Source organism: Ovis canadensis, chromosome 6, assembly GCF_042477335.2.
Source record: "Ovis canadensis isolate MfBH-ARS-UI-01 breed Bighorn chromosome 6, ARS-UI_OviCan_v2, whole genome shotgun sequence".
Lineage (NCBI taxonomy): Eukaryota > Metazoa > Chordata > Mammalia > Artiodactyla > Bovidae > Ovis > Ovis canadensis.
Window position 1 is genome coordinate 52,999,372 of NC_091250.1, and position 13,890 is coordinate 53,013,261.

Genomic DNA, 13,890 nt, shown 5'->3' on the forward strand with positions numbered 1-13,890 from the left:
ACAGGAGGTTGTGATCAAAACCAGCCCCAAGAACAAGAAACGCAAAAAAGGGAAATGGTTGCCTGAGGAGGCCTTACAAACAGCTGAGAAAAGAAGAAAAGCAAAAGGTAAAGGAGAAAAGGAAAGATATATCCGTTTGAATGCAGAGTTCCAAAGAATAGCAAGGAGAGATAAGAAAGGCTTCCTCAGTGAACAATGCAAACAAACAGAGGAAAACAACTGAGTGGGAAAGACTAGAGATCTCTTCAAGAAAATTAGAGATACCAAGGAAACATTTCATGCAAAGATGGGCACAATAAAGGAGAGAAATGGTATGGACCTAACAGAAGCAGATAATATTAAGAAGAGGTGGCCAGAATAAATAGAAGAACTACACAAAAAAAGATCTTAATGACCCAGACAACCATGAACTGTGATCATTTACCTAGAGCCAGATATCTTGGAAGGCAAAGTCAAGTGGGCCTTAGGAAGCATCATGACGAACAAAGCTAGTAGAGATGAAGCAATTCCAGCTGAGTTGTTTCAAATCCTAAAAGATGACACTGTTAAAGTGTTGCACTCAATATCCCAACAAATTTGGAAAACTCAGCGAGGCCACAGGACTGGAAAAGGTCTGTTTTCATTTCAATCCCAAAAAAGGGCAATGCCAAAGAATGTTCAAACTACCTCACAATTGCACTCATTTCACATGCTAGCAAAATAACGCTCAAAATTATCCAAGCTAGGCTTCAACAGTATATGAACTGAGAACTCCCAGATATTCAAGCTGGATTTTGAAAAGGCAGAGGAACCAGAGATGAAACTGCCAATATCTGTTGGATCATAGAAAAAACAGGAGAATTCCAGAAAAACATCTACTTCTGCTTTATTGACTATGTCAAAGCCTTTGACTGTGTGGATCACAACTGTGGAAACTCTTCAAGAGATGGGAATACCAGACCACCTTACCTGCCTCCTGAGAAACCTGTATGCAGGTCAAGAAGCAATAGTTAGATCAGACATGAAACAACAGATTGGTTCCAAATTGGGAAAGGAGTACGTCAAGGCTGTATGTTGTCACCCTGCTTATTTAACTTATATGCAGAGTACATCATGAGAAACGCTGGGCTGGAAGAAGCACAAGCTGGAATCAAGATTGCTGGGAGAAATCTCAATAACCTCAGATATGCAGATGACACTACCCTAACGGCAGAAAGTGAAGAAGAACTGAAGAGCCTCTTGATGAAGGTGAAAGAGGAGAGTGAAAAGGCTGGCTTAAAACTCAACATTCAAAAAATGAAGATCATGGCTTCTGGTCCCATCACTTCATGGCAAATAAATGGGGAAACAATGAAAACAGTGAAAGACTTTATTTTCTTGGGCTCCAAAATTGCTGATGATGGTGACTGCAGCCATGAAATTAAAAGACACTTGTTCCTTGGAAGAAAAGTTATAACAAACCTAGACAGCATATTAAAAAGCAGAGACGTTACTTTGCCCACAAAGGTCTGTCTAGCCAAAGCTATGGTTTTTTCAGTAGTGATGTATGGATGTGAGAGCTGGACCATAAAGAAAGCTGAGTGTCAAAGAATTGATGCTTTTGAACTGTGGTGTTGGAGAAGACTCTCAAGAGTCCCTTGGACTGTAAGATCAAACCTAAAGGAAATCAGTCCTGAATATTCACTGGAAGGACTGATGTTGAAGCTGACACTCCAATACTCTGGCCACCTTATACAAAGAGTCAACACATTAGAAAAGACCCTGATGCTGGGAAAGATTGAAGGCAGGAGGAGAAAGGAACAATAGAGGACAAGATGGTTGGATGGCATCACTGACTCAATGGACATGAGTTTGAGCAAGCTCTGGTAGATGGTGAAGGACAGACAAGCCTGGCAAGCTGCAATCCATGGGGTTGCAAAGAATTGGACATGACTGAGTGACTGGACAAAAACAACATAGTTTAATATTTAAGCACCATTTCTACAGTGGAAGCAAACTTGCCTTTAGTATTTAAGTTCTAAGGGCGTAGAACATAAAAGTTCAAAATATCCCATCTCTTACTTTATAAGCTTTAAAGAACTGAATAGATCATTTCTAGATTTTCAGCACTGCCTAGATAACACATGTTTTCAGAAGTAATGAAATATTTTTTCCTAAACAAATAACAGAGAATTTCAGATAATTAGGTAGAAAAAAACAAGAAAATGGATGTTGTTCAGACATATATGTTGTTGTTTAGTTGCTGAGTCGTGTCCAATTTTCTTCTGACCCATGGTCTATAGCCCACCAGACTCCTCTGTCCATGGGATGTCCCAGGTGAGAATACTGGAGTGGGTTGCCATTTCCTTCTCCAGGGGATCTTGACCCAGAGATTGAACCCGTGTCTCCTGCATTTCAGGTGGATTCTTTACCACTGAACCAACAGGGAAGCCCCTCACAGATATACACTTTTTAGCTTAACTAACTTTTTTCCCCCTTAAGTTCCCATGCAGATAGGCAAAGTCTCAGAAAGTGTAAGAAGTCATGCTCTGTTAAAGCTCATTAAAAGCTTACTAGTATTAATAAAAACCTGTGTGGGGATGTTAAATAAGTCAATATTTAATTTCTTAAAATTACAAATATCAAAACTTAAATGTTTCCTTAATCTTTTATGTTCAACTTACACACCTTTTTATAAATCTAGTAAAAAAAAAAAACATTTTTTAAGGAAGCTTTTAGCACTCAGTTAAATTCAAGGTGGTCAATTTTAATATAATAAGAATGGCATTATTAAAGTATTGATTAAATCCTAACTCTCTCCATTTACAAAGAAGGGGACACTTTCCAAGGGTGGTGTTGGTTTTTAAGCATTTCTTAGTGGACACTGTAAGAACAAACTCCTTTCCCTGAGGAATATAGTAAGAGGGCCTTTGGTCATAAACCTCTTTCCTTTCTGTTCTCATAAAGGGCTTTAGATGGGATAGGACAGCACTCCATCAACCAACATCCTTTGATTCAGAGGTAATTCATTGCCTGTGACTTTCTGGATTTTGAGGCACGTGGTTTCAAAGACATGTTTTTTAGCTAAGCCATCCCTCCCCAGTTCTCAGAGGATGTGGGTGTGTATTGAAAGAAGAAGGAGATGAGTCTGCAGTAAGTTTCCTGTAGAGTGACAATCCACAATTACTGAAGATTTGGAAGAAATAATGAGAACGAAAGCATTCACACAACACATCCAAATCCAGAGAAAGGGGACTTTTAAATATATAGAGCCATAAAAGCAATATTAGGTGACACTATATGTATTTTCTGAAAGTTTACTACATACTCTACTTCATTCCTATATAGACTTTACACTAACTGATGAAATGATATTGACACTGTAATTATTGCCAAAACATCTGATACAAAAGTCCTTTTACTTGGTTTCTTGATGTCTGGGAGTCTTGGTGTCTGCTCCGTGCATGTCACAGTAAAAATGGTCACAGCTGATAACAAAGTGGCCAATCAGATAATGCCTAATTTTGATCAACATTTATCTGAGGAGAGATGAGAACTTTACCAAATTCTAAACTAGAATTAATAACAGAGAAGAGAACTTCTGAAGTAACTGTTTAGGTGCCTCCATAGTTCCTTTTAGTCATGATTTGACAGGTCAAATATTTTCAAAACTTTTCCTTTATTAGAAGGAAATGTTCTACTTACAGATGCATAAGACTATGAGAAAAAGGAGGTATGTGGCCAGTTCCCGTAAAACACTTTTAAGGTACTTCTCTCGGTCAGTGCTGCTTTCCTTCATGAGTCTTGTTCCCCAGAGACCTTTAAAATAATAATAAAAGATGTCATTTTATTTTTCAAAAATCTCATGAATGGTGAAAGAAAAAAACACATACAAAATAGTATACTTTAAGGGAGGTTCTCCTGTTTTCTTTTTTTTTAGCATGCTCTAAAAACAACTGAGGAAGGGTTTTAGTAGAAGTACCTTTAATTTGGGAATACATCAGTCTCCACTGTCTCACCCCCACAAGATGTGCAAAACACAAGGCAACAATCTGATCACTGTCTAAGCTCCCAACCTCATTAGAAAATATCTTAGTAAAAAATTAGAAAGAGAAGAGGAAATTTGGGCAGCTTATGAGAGGAGGTTAAATAATTGTGCATACATATCAGCTCTGCCTATATGCAGGAGGAATTATCGTACTACTAAATTAATTATCCTCTTAAGTAACTACATTGTAAATGATATCTTTTAGGTCACCTCTGATAAAAAGAAGTCCTGGTTGGAGCATCACTTCATCGTGGAAACATCTATCAATATTCTAACACACTGATGTAAAATCTCTGCTCTGTACCCATTTTTGCCTTTTAGGAAACTCAACGCTGAGTGATTACACTAAAAACATGCTTAGCCGAACAGATTTCTAAAATTTCAATTATCATATGATTTTTAAATTAAAAGCAACAACTCATCCGCCTTCTCTCTCTCTCTTTGGAGAAAGAGTAAAATCAGCAACCATGCTCCATATTTTAGCAGATGGAAAAACTGTTGGGCCAGCTGAGCAAAGATGACATAAGCCTTGGTGAGCTGGCTGGAGACAGATCCCGCAGTTTTGGACGCGGCCGTCAGACAGACATGGTGGCAGTCCAAACCCCCACTAGTGAACAGTGTGGTCAAGTCACATTGCTGGTTACTTGGACGAGCCTTTCCAAAAATGACAAACCTCTCAATCCTTTTTGTTAGATTAACTCGGCTGTTAATGGCAAATTGCCTCACACTTGAGTCCACAGACTTTAACCCCTTCCTCATGGAAACTCATGCAGCCACTGACGCCACAATCAAGCCACAGAGAACGGGGGGAAATGGTATATGGTCTTGCACTCGGAAGAAATGACTTCATCTCTAGTGTTTATGTACTTTTTAAGTCTTATAATCATACATTAGTTCTACTCCTAAATTGGGGTATTTCATTTCCTTTTCTCTCTCCCAAATTTCTTTTGGAAAAATCAGCATCTGCCTTCAAAGACACTGTGTTACGCGTCCTAGGTTTCACCACGCCGAAAGTGGAGCATAACTTATGACTAGGTTTTCTTCTGCCAAGATCTGGTAGTTGTCAGGGAATTACTCACTCAGAAGAAATGCAGCAAGTAGAATGTTTGTTCGCTGAAACTCTATCATATTAAAGAATTATTACAAATTTAGATGACATGGAAAATTACAACTCAAAATAACAGAGAGGCAGCCAAATATTAGGCTCAGTAGCCCTGGACACGACCACACCATTTCTTTGGGTGTATTTCTTTTGGAGGCCAGGCCTAAAATATACACATAGGCGGAAATTGCTAGTCCCTTGACCATCAGGACAGACGGCTGCCTTGCTTCACTTGGTCAGTGATTTCACTCTTTCCCATGGTTTATAAACAATTATGCACCAAGGAAAAGTCATAGTTCTTAATATTTACAAATGGTTTTGCTTGACCTATAAATAGAAAAACCAAACTCCTATCAAATTTTCTTTAAACTAAATTTGCAATGGTCGATAGTAATTTAATTCTAGCCCTTGAAGGAAACATTTCAAACAAAAAGAAACAAGCCCGTTTATTTATATTTTATAAAAACATATTTTTATGGATTTACTTTTTCTAAATTACTCTAGCTACCTCCTCAAATATGATTGCTATAAAAAATTCATAGTTTCTCCATTGGGTGTATATATAGGGTCAGTCTTCGGATACAGGGACCCCCTCACATCTTGATGGGTAAGAAATGGCTGCAACTACAAATGGAAAAAATAGCTGTCCTATAGCCAACACGTTTCCCATGTTTAGCAGGAATGATACAATAGGAATGGTTAAGGGTAGAGTTCAAGTCCAAAATGGCAGCATTCTTCAAAAGTAACTGTCTTTTCCCACCATTGTCCCAGCTGTGGAGGGAGTACCTGAAGGCACTCACGTTCTGTAGATAATGTGTCTCCATCTGTTAGGAGAATGTGATCTGAGAGGACAGGGGACAATACACAATTTCCTTCCTGTGTAAGAAGGTGCTTAGTCAATGCTAGAGCCCAAAGTCAGAGCACATGACCTAAACAGTGTTCCTCTTAATATGCATATGGGGGAATTCTGAGATGGATAATCCAAAACACCAGAAACGTCTCCAACATAACTGACTTTGATGGGGTTTCCCTGGTGGTCCAGTGGTTGGGACTTTGCCTTCTAATGCAGGGGATGTGGGTTTGATCCCTGGTCGGGGAGCTACGATCCCACCTGCCTTGCAGTCAAAAAACATAAGATGGAAGCAATATCGTAACAAATTCAATAAAAGACGTTAAAAAAAAAAGGTCTACAAAAAAATCTTAAAAAAAAAAAAAAACAAACAAACTACAGGCTTCCAATGCAAGGGTCATGGATTGGATCTCTGGTTGGAGAACTAAGATCCCAAAGGCTGTGTGGCACAGCCAAAAAAAAAAGATTTTGAAAAAATGCCATTTTGCAACTCTTTTATCCAAATGCTTCTAAGTGAAAGTCACTCAGTCATATCTGACTCTTTGCGACCCCATGGACTTATACAGTCCAAGGATTTCTCCAGGTCAGAATACTGGAGTGGGTAGACTTTCCCTTTTCCAGGGGATCTTCCCAACCCAGGGGTCAAACCCAGGTCTCCTGCATTACAGGTGGATTCTTTACGAGTTGAGCCATATGGGAAGCCCAGTAATACTGGAGAGGGTAGCCTGTCCCTTCTCCAGAGGATCTTCCTAACCCAGCAATCGAACCTGGGTCTCCTGCATTGCAGGTGTATTCTTTATCAACCGAGCTATCAGGGAAGCCCAAATGCTTCTAAGCCCTTGTTATTTTGCAATTTATAAAAAACATCACAGAGAGAATGATATAATGAACTCTCATATATCCTTCACCCAGCTTTAACAATTACCATCAACTCCACACCAACCTTGATTCTTCAAAACCCTCACCGACTCCTCAGTTTTTTTGTTTCTTTGTATTTCTTTTTGGTCCTGCCACAGGGCATGTGGGCTCTTAGTTCCCTGACTAGGGATTGAATCCACGCCCCTTTCATTGGAAGCACTGAAGGTTAACCGCTGGACTGCCAAGGAAGTCCTCCTCAATTATTTTGAAACTAATTGCAGTGATCATATCAACTCATCTTATTAATATAATATCTCTCAGTTCTATGGTAAAAAGATTCAGTGTGGATCTTTTGCCTCACATTCTGCTAAGTTGCTTCAGTCGTGTCTGACTCTGTGCGACCCCAGAGATGGCAGCCGACCAGACTCCCCCGTCCCTGGGATTCTCCAGGCAAGAACACTGGAGTGGGTTGCCATTTCCTTCTCCAGTGCATAAAAGTGAAAAGTGAAAGTGAAGTCACTCAGTTGTGTCTGACTCCTAGCGACCCCCTGGACTGTAGCCTACCAGGCTCCTCCATCCATGGGATTTTCCAGGCAAGAGTACTGGAGTGGGGTGCCATTTCCTTCTCAGTGCCTCACATTAACCCTGTCTCATCTGAAATGCATGAACCCCTCAGAACTCCTTGATCATGACAAGGTGTGGTGGGGGGTCTGGAGTCTGGTGCTGCGTTGCTGCTGCTAACTCGCATCAGTCGTGTCTGACTCTGTGCGACCCCATAGACAGCAGCCCACCAGATCCTCCGTCCCTGGGATTTTCCAGGCAAGAGTACTGGAGTGGGTTGCTCGTGCCTTCTCCGTCTGGAGTCTGAGTTGTGTTTAAATGAAGCATCACCCCTTAAGAGCTATGAGACCTTACCTCAAACCATGAGCCTTCACTTCCTCATCTGGAAAGGGGATAAGAGTACTTCTCTGTGGGGTTGCTCTGGGAATAAGAAATTTTATATGTGTACAACATTTAGAGTGGTTGGAAGAGGCCCATTTATAGTTTCAGAAATAGGTTCAAATTTGTGAGGCATCCTACTTCTGATGCTAGGTTGGTGTGAAGACCCAAATCCATACAGACTTTGAAGTCACTGTGAATAGCCCGACTGAATTCTCGTTGGATTCATGTCATAAAAGAATCCCGTTTTTGTGCTTGGACACATGTGGACCTTGCTTAGAAAGATGAATACAATCCTTCCCAATAGTCATTTGAATTGCTTGGATACCTTCCGAAAGGGAAGCGACTTTTTATTATTGGTCCATTTTCTATAGAACAGTCAGTTGCTACTTTAAATGATACTGACTTTTGAGCCTCCAATTCTTAGGCAGCCTCCTCCTGAGGTGAAGACAGGAATGCGTCACAGATTACACGCATCTTCCACAGACAACTCACACTCACATGCCACAAACTGAGATTTCTGTCTTTTTTCCTTTGTCTAGAGAACTGTTTTCCCTGTGGCTAAATAGGTGGGTTAACGGTACCAAGTCAGAAACACGGGTTTCATTTTAGAATAGGCCCTTTTCATAACCCTCACATGGGGCTGGTCCACACTTCTGATGGGTTCCACCTCTCTTTAATCTAGCTTTCTTCCATCCCAGCTCACAATCCTTGGCTGTAGCCTTTGTCACCTTTTCCTAACCTGTTCTCCATCTCACCCGATTCCCTGCATCCTTGCTAGAATCATCTTCAGATTGGCATGTGACTGTATCAGTCCCCTGCTTGAAGCCCTCACTGTCTCTGTCTATAGGAAAAAGTATTAATACCAATGAGGTACCAGCCATCTTGGTCTTACTTCTGCTATTCTTCCCTTCCCAACACCCCCCTCTGAATTCTTCAACGTGTAACTCAAGTTTTATTTCTAACCTCCCCAGATAGAACTAACTGGTCCTCTCTTCTTTGGGTACCTGACCTGGCACTGCAATTATTTACTTACACCTGTGATCCCCCTACTAAACTCTAAACTCCTTGGGAACTGGGATCTTAATATTATTCATCTCTGTATCCCTAGTACCTACCACAAAGGAGATGTTCCATAAATGTTTGTTGACTGCACAAATGCTGTTACTAGCAGAGTCTTATCATACCGCACAGAGTAACAGCCCTCCCTCAAACAAAATCCCCTCACAATGAAAATACAAAGTCTCATTTGTTCACAATTATAGTGCAAATAAAAAGGGAAAAATTATGGAGTGAGGGTTGGATTAAAAATACAGGGAAAGTCATAATAGCCAAAAGGTAGAAACAACCCAAATGTTCATCAACTGATGAATGCTGCTGCTGCTGCTGCTGCCGCCACCGCCGCTAAGTCGCTTCAGTCGTGTCCGACTCTGTGCGACCCCAGAGACGGCAGCCCACCAGGCTCCCCTGTCCCTGGGATTCTCCAGGCAAGAACACTGGAGTGGGCTGCCATTTCCTTCTCCAATGCAGGAAAGTGAAAAGTGAAAGTGAAGCTGCTCAGTCATGTCCGACTCTTAGCGACCCCATGGACTGCAGTCTACCAGGCTCCTCCATCCATCGGATTTTCCAGGCAAGAGTACTGGAGTGGGGTGCCATTGCTTTCTCCCAACTGATGAATGGATAAACAAAATGTGTTGTATACATACAAGAGGATACTATTCAGTCATCAAAACAAATGAAGTTCAGATACATGCTACAACATTGGGAAACGTTAAAAACATTATACTAAGTGAAATAAGCCAGATGTGAAAGGACAAATACTGTATGATTCCACTAATATGAGGTACCTAGAACAGGAAAATTCATTGAGACAGAGAGGTTGCAGGGCAGGGAAGAAAAGGGGAGCTGGGAGGTAGTATTTAATGGGTAGACTTGTTTGGGAAAATGAAAAAGTTCTGGGCATGGACAGTGATGACGTATGTCTGAAACAGTAAACAGAAAGTGACTGTAATAAATTGATACATCCATAAAACACATTCAACTTTGGAAATTCAGAAAATCTGATAACTCATATAGATTCTCAAATTTTATCTCTGCGTTAAAAAGTGTTTGCTAAGAAAAAAGTAAAAAGATCATTGGGTTGGAGATGCTTTTAAGCTTGGAGCAGTCTTTCAGTCTTTTAGCCTTTTTTTTTTTTGCCTCTGATCCAGGTCATCATCTCCCCTTCACTGGCTGCCCCCTACCTCGTCCTCCTGCCTTCCTTTCTCCCTCTGTAAGCGCTCCTGCACAGCATGAGGCCTGACTCATATTCCCTTTCTGCATGTTCTGCTCCTGCCCCAAAACTTTCAACTGCTTCTTAATATTTAGAGATAATTTAATTCCTTGGTTAGACACAATGCTTTCTATAATCAGGCCTCAAACTTCTTTGCCATCTTACTCCTGATAAGAGAACAGATCTATTCAGTGTCCAAAGAGAAATGATCATTTGTTTTCCCACTCAGATTTGTGTCATTGAACAACTGAAGCTAGAAGGGAACTTGAAGATTAGGTTCAACTCTTCCATTTTATAAATGACAAACAAAGGCTAGGAATTCTGATGTGAGACCTCCAGCGAAGCGCCTGAAAACGCCAAACTTGAGTTTGGCTCCTCTCTTTAGAAATTCCAAGTCACTCTCTCTCTTGCGACCCTGGGCGCTACTTATATAATGCAATAAAGATTTTTGTTATTGTATCCCAAGATGGGGGTTCGATCACTGATAGCTCAGTGGTAAAGAATCTGCCTGCCAATGCAGGAGACTCAGGTTTGATCCCTGGGTCGAGAAGATCCCCTGGAGAAGGAAATGACAACCCACTCCAGTATTCTTGCCTGGGAAAACCCATGCACAGAGGAGCCTGGCAGGCTAGTCCATGGGGTCACAAGAGTCAGACATGACTTAGCAACTAAACAACAACAATATCCCATGAGGGAAAAAATATCACAACTCATTCATGGTTACTCATTTCACATTTCTGGGTTTCTGTCCACAGGTAAATGGTGATGTGTTATTTTAGTTTTTTCTTTTTTTTTTTTGGTGGCAGCTAGCACAGTCTATTTTCACAGTAGGTACTACTAATTATTTAACAAAGGTTATTTAATAAGTGACAAGGATATCAATTATATTTCTTCACAAAGTAATAAAATTTATTTCTAAAATTTTCTATAAAAAAAGATTCTCATGATTCTACTCTCCTAATTGATAAGGTTAGGAGATCTTATCAACCATTGATAAGGTTGGACCAGAAGTTTTACTGTTACTTTATTCACTGTAAATTTTTTGAAACTTTTCTTTAAAAGAAATAAACTTACATATGCACTCACATATTTCACGTAGTTACATTCCATTATTGAGCTTTTTCAGACAATATGAAATGTGTTATTAAACACTCAAGCTGAGTTAAAAGGATCATGACTTTCCATTGCTTATTAACTTATAAGAAACCTCTCATTTTAGTGAATATTTTAAAAAGCACAGTTAATATGAAGTAAAATAATATAAACTTTGAATACAATTTGGAACCTTAAAAAAGTATTAATGAGTTTTTTCACTAATCTTCTCACACAGGTGACTAAAAAGGGTCTTTTGGTCCCCACCATGCCCTGAATCAATTAAACTAGCATAATCACTATGTAAGAGCACCAAAATGTACACTTTTAGAATCCATGACTTAATTTCTACTTATGAAGCACTCACAACATGGCAGACTTGCTACATATTTTATGTCTCATCTCATTTAATTCTCCCATGTCAAGAGCTAAGTATTATGATTATCTCTTTTTTTAAACAAAATAAAAAACTGGAGATCAGAGCGGTTAAGCAGTTTGCTAGAGGTCATTCAGTCAACCTGTGGTGTAATTGGGATTCAGGTATAAGCCTGACTTGGTACTAATCATGTTGCTATGAAAATATCTGGATAGTTTTTTGTGCAAGATTTTCAAAACTGACAGGAACGGAAGGGAAGGGAGAATTTCAAAAGACTGAGACTGGAAAAACTCTCAAAAGTAGAGATTAAAATCATTTGGATGGTAAGAGCAAACACAACTCTTTTCCAAGGATGCCTCTGACAAAACTTTGCAAAAACAGGATCCCATCTGCTCCTGGAAAATTTGTGTCCTCTTAAAAAGCACTGGCAATTTTTGAAAATTCCTTTCCTGCCTTTTGGAGAGCTGGGCGCACCAAACTCTGACATATTTCCACACAGCTGGTATCTGATGACTTCACTGTTTCATTGGAATGTCAAAGAACATTAATTTAGTTATTTAAAAACATACTTTCAAGTTTTTCAAACAATGTTAACATTTACTTTGCAACTGTTTAGGGGGAAAACATGCCTAGAATTAGAAATAGCCAAGTAACTGTTTTCCTAAACATTTTATTCTATTCGTCTCCTCTAAACAACCACAGACATCACCAAAACAACATCAGTGACTACCCAATGACACTCCTCCCACAACTGGGACACTGTGTTGCTTACCCTTTCCAGAACGGGATAAGGAGCAACAGGACATCCAGGCCAGTGGAAGACTATGGGTGCTAGCAGAGAATTTTTGTTTTTATTTAGTGAAATTAGCAAATATGCAGTTGCAACCACCATTATAAGCTGTCTTATAAAATGACAGATTTTCTTTTAGAAGGAGGTATCCAATAAATTTGCACCAACAAGGGCGCCGTGGAATTCCGCGCTAGGTACCGGAAATAGAGCAGAATTAGCAGAGGTGGGGAAGACGCTTCCAAGGGAGGCGGGGACGCAAAGGGGATGCGAGCTGGAGCCCGAGAGAGCTGCCCTCAGCGCGGATGGCTCCGACAGCGCCCGCAGTTCTGGTTTGTGCATCAGCCGCTGAGGGTCGCGCTCTTACCTCGCAGCCCGCGAACGAGTCTCTCGGCCCAGGCCACTCGGGGATGCTGCCCGTCCAGGGGGAGGTGGCGATGCAGCGGGTCCCCGCCGCCGGCGGGGCTGGGACTCGGCGGGCCCTGGTCCTCTCGCTGACGCCGCCTCCCGCTCGGATGGCCCGCACCGTGGTAGCCCCCCAGCCCCCGGCCCCGGGCGCCCGCGGAGCTCACGGCCGAGGAGGAGGCCGACCTCCTGCTGCCGGGGCGCCACTCTACGTCCATCTCCACCACCATTCCCCCTTCTTCTCCCTCCACCTCCTCTTCCTCCTCTTCCTCCTCGGCCTCGAAGCCCGGGTTGTCGCGGCTCCACGCCTGCCGCGAGCACGACGAGAGCGGAGGAGATGGGGAGGCCGAGGCTCCGGCCGGGGGGTCCCGCGCGGCCGCCTGTCGGATGCGCTCCATCTCGATCTCCAGGCCCCTCTGCTCGCGGAGGCCGCCCGGGGCAGCGAGGCCGGCGCCGGCAGTCGCGCCGCCCGCCATCAGCCGCCCGGGGCCCGGCGCTCGAGGGGCCGGCGACCGCCTCGCGTCCCCGGGCTGCTGCGGCTGCACGCGGCTCGAGTTCACCATCACGGTCACTGGCGCCCCGGGCGCCCTCGCCGCGCGCCGAGCTCGGCGCCGCCTGCCGCAGGAGCCATGTTCCTTTCTTCCTCGGGCCCGCCGCCTCCTGCTCCCCGCCCCCGACCTCCCTGCAGTCCCGCGTCCCTCTCCCGCCCCCTCGGCCCGCCTCCCCCAGCCTCGCCTCGCCCAGCGGCCGCGGCGAGCTGCAGGGGGAGGCGCGAGGAAGCCGCCCCCGCAGCCGGCGCGCTCGGGGAGCGGCGTCCGGGCCGGAGTTCCAAGGGCAGCCAGAGCCCGGGCGCGCGCGCCCGCATTCCTTTCGGGTGGAAGGGCGCGGGCGGGGTGGGAGTCGCTGACCCGCCCGCTTGCCTGCCCGCAGGGAAAGGTTTTCGGGAGCTGTCACTGCCTGCGTGACTTGAGATAATCCTTGGGTCCCCGTTACCCGCCCGCCACTTCTACCTCGATTGACCAAAGTGCGAGGCGAGAGGTAAACCGCTTTATGGGATAGTGAGAGAAAACGAGATCCAGCCTGAACTGATGTCTGCAGCAGGGGCAAAATCTTTCCTTCATCTGAAAACTATCAATACCGACTAACTCCTAGCGCTGACTTCCTTGGCCTTTGGAGGGCGGCCCTCCTCGCCCCGATTCTGCT

General features: G+C 43.1%; 1 protein-coding gene across 1 annotated transcript in view; it reads right to left on the bottom strand.

Annotated features, from left to right (window-relative positions):
• Positions 1 to 13,532, bottom strand: part of PKD2 (polycystin 2, transient receptor potential cation channel) — a 66,243-nt gene extending 52,711 nt beyond the window's left edge. Inside the window, exons 1-2 of the mRNA XM_069593750.1 lie at positions 12,650 to 13,532; positions 3,664 to 3,777 (exon numbers count right to left, since the gene is read on the bottom strand). Coding sequence (XP_069449851.1) covers positions 3,664 to 3,777; positions 12,650 to 13,250 — 715 coding nt within the window. The 5' untranslated portion in view covers positions 13,251 to 13,532. The remainder of the gene's footprint in view (positions 1 to 3,663; positions 3,778 to 12,649) is intronic.
• Positions 13,533 to 13,890: the final 358 nt, after the last annotated feature.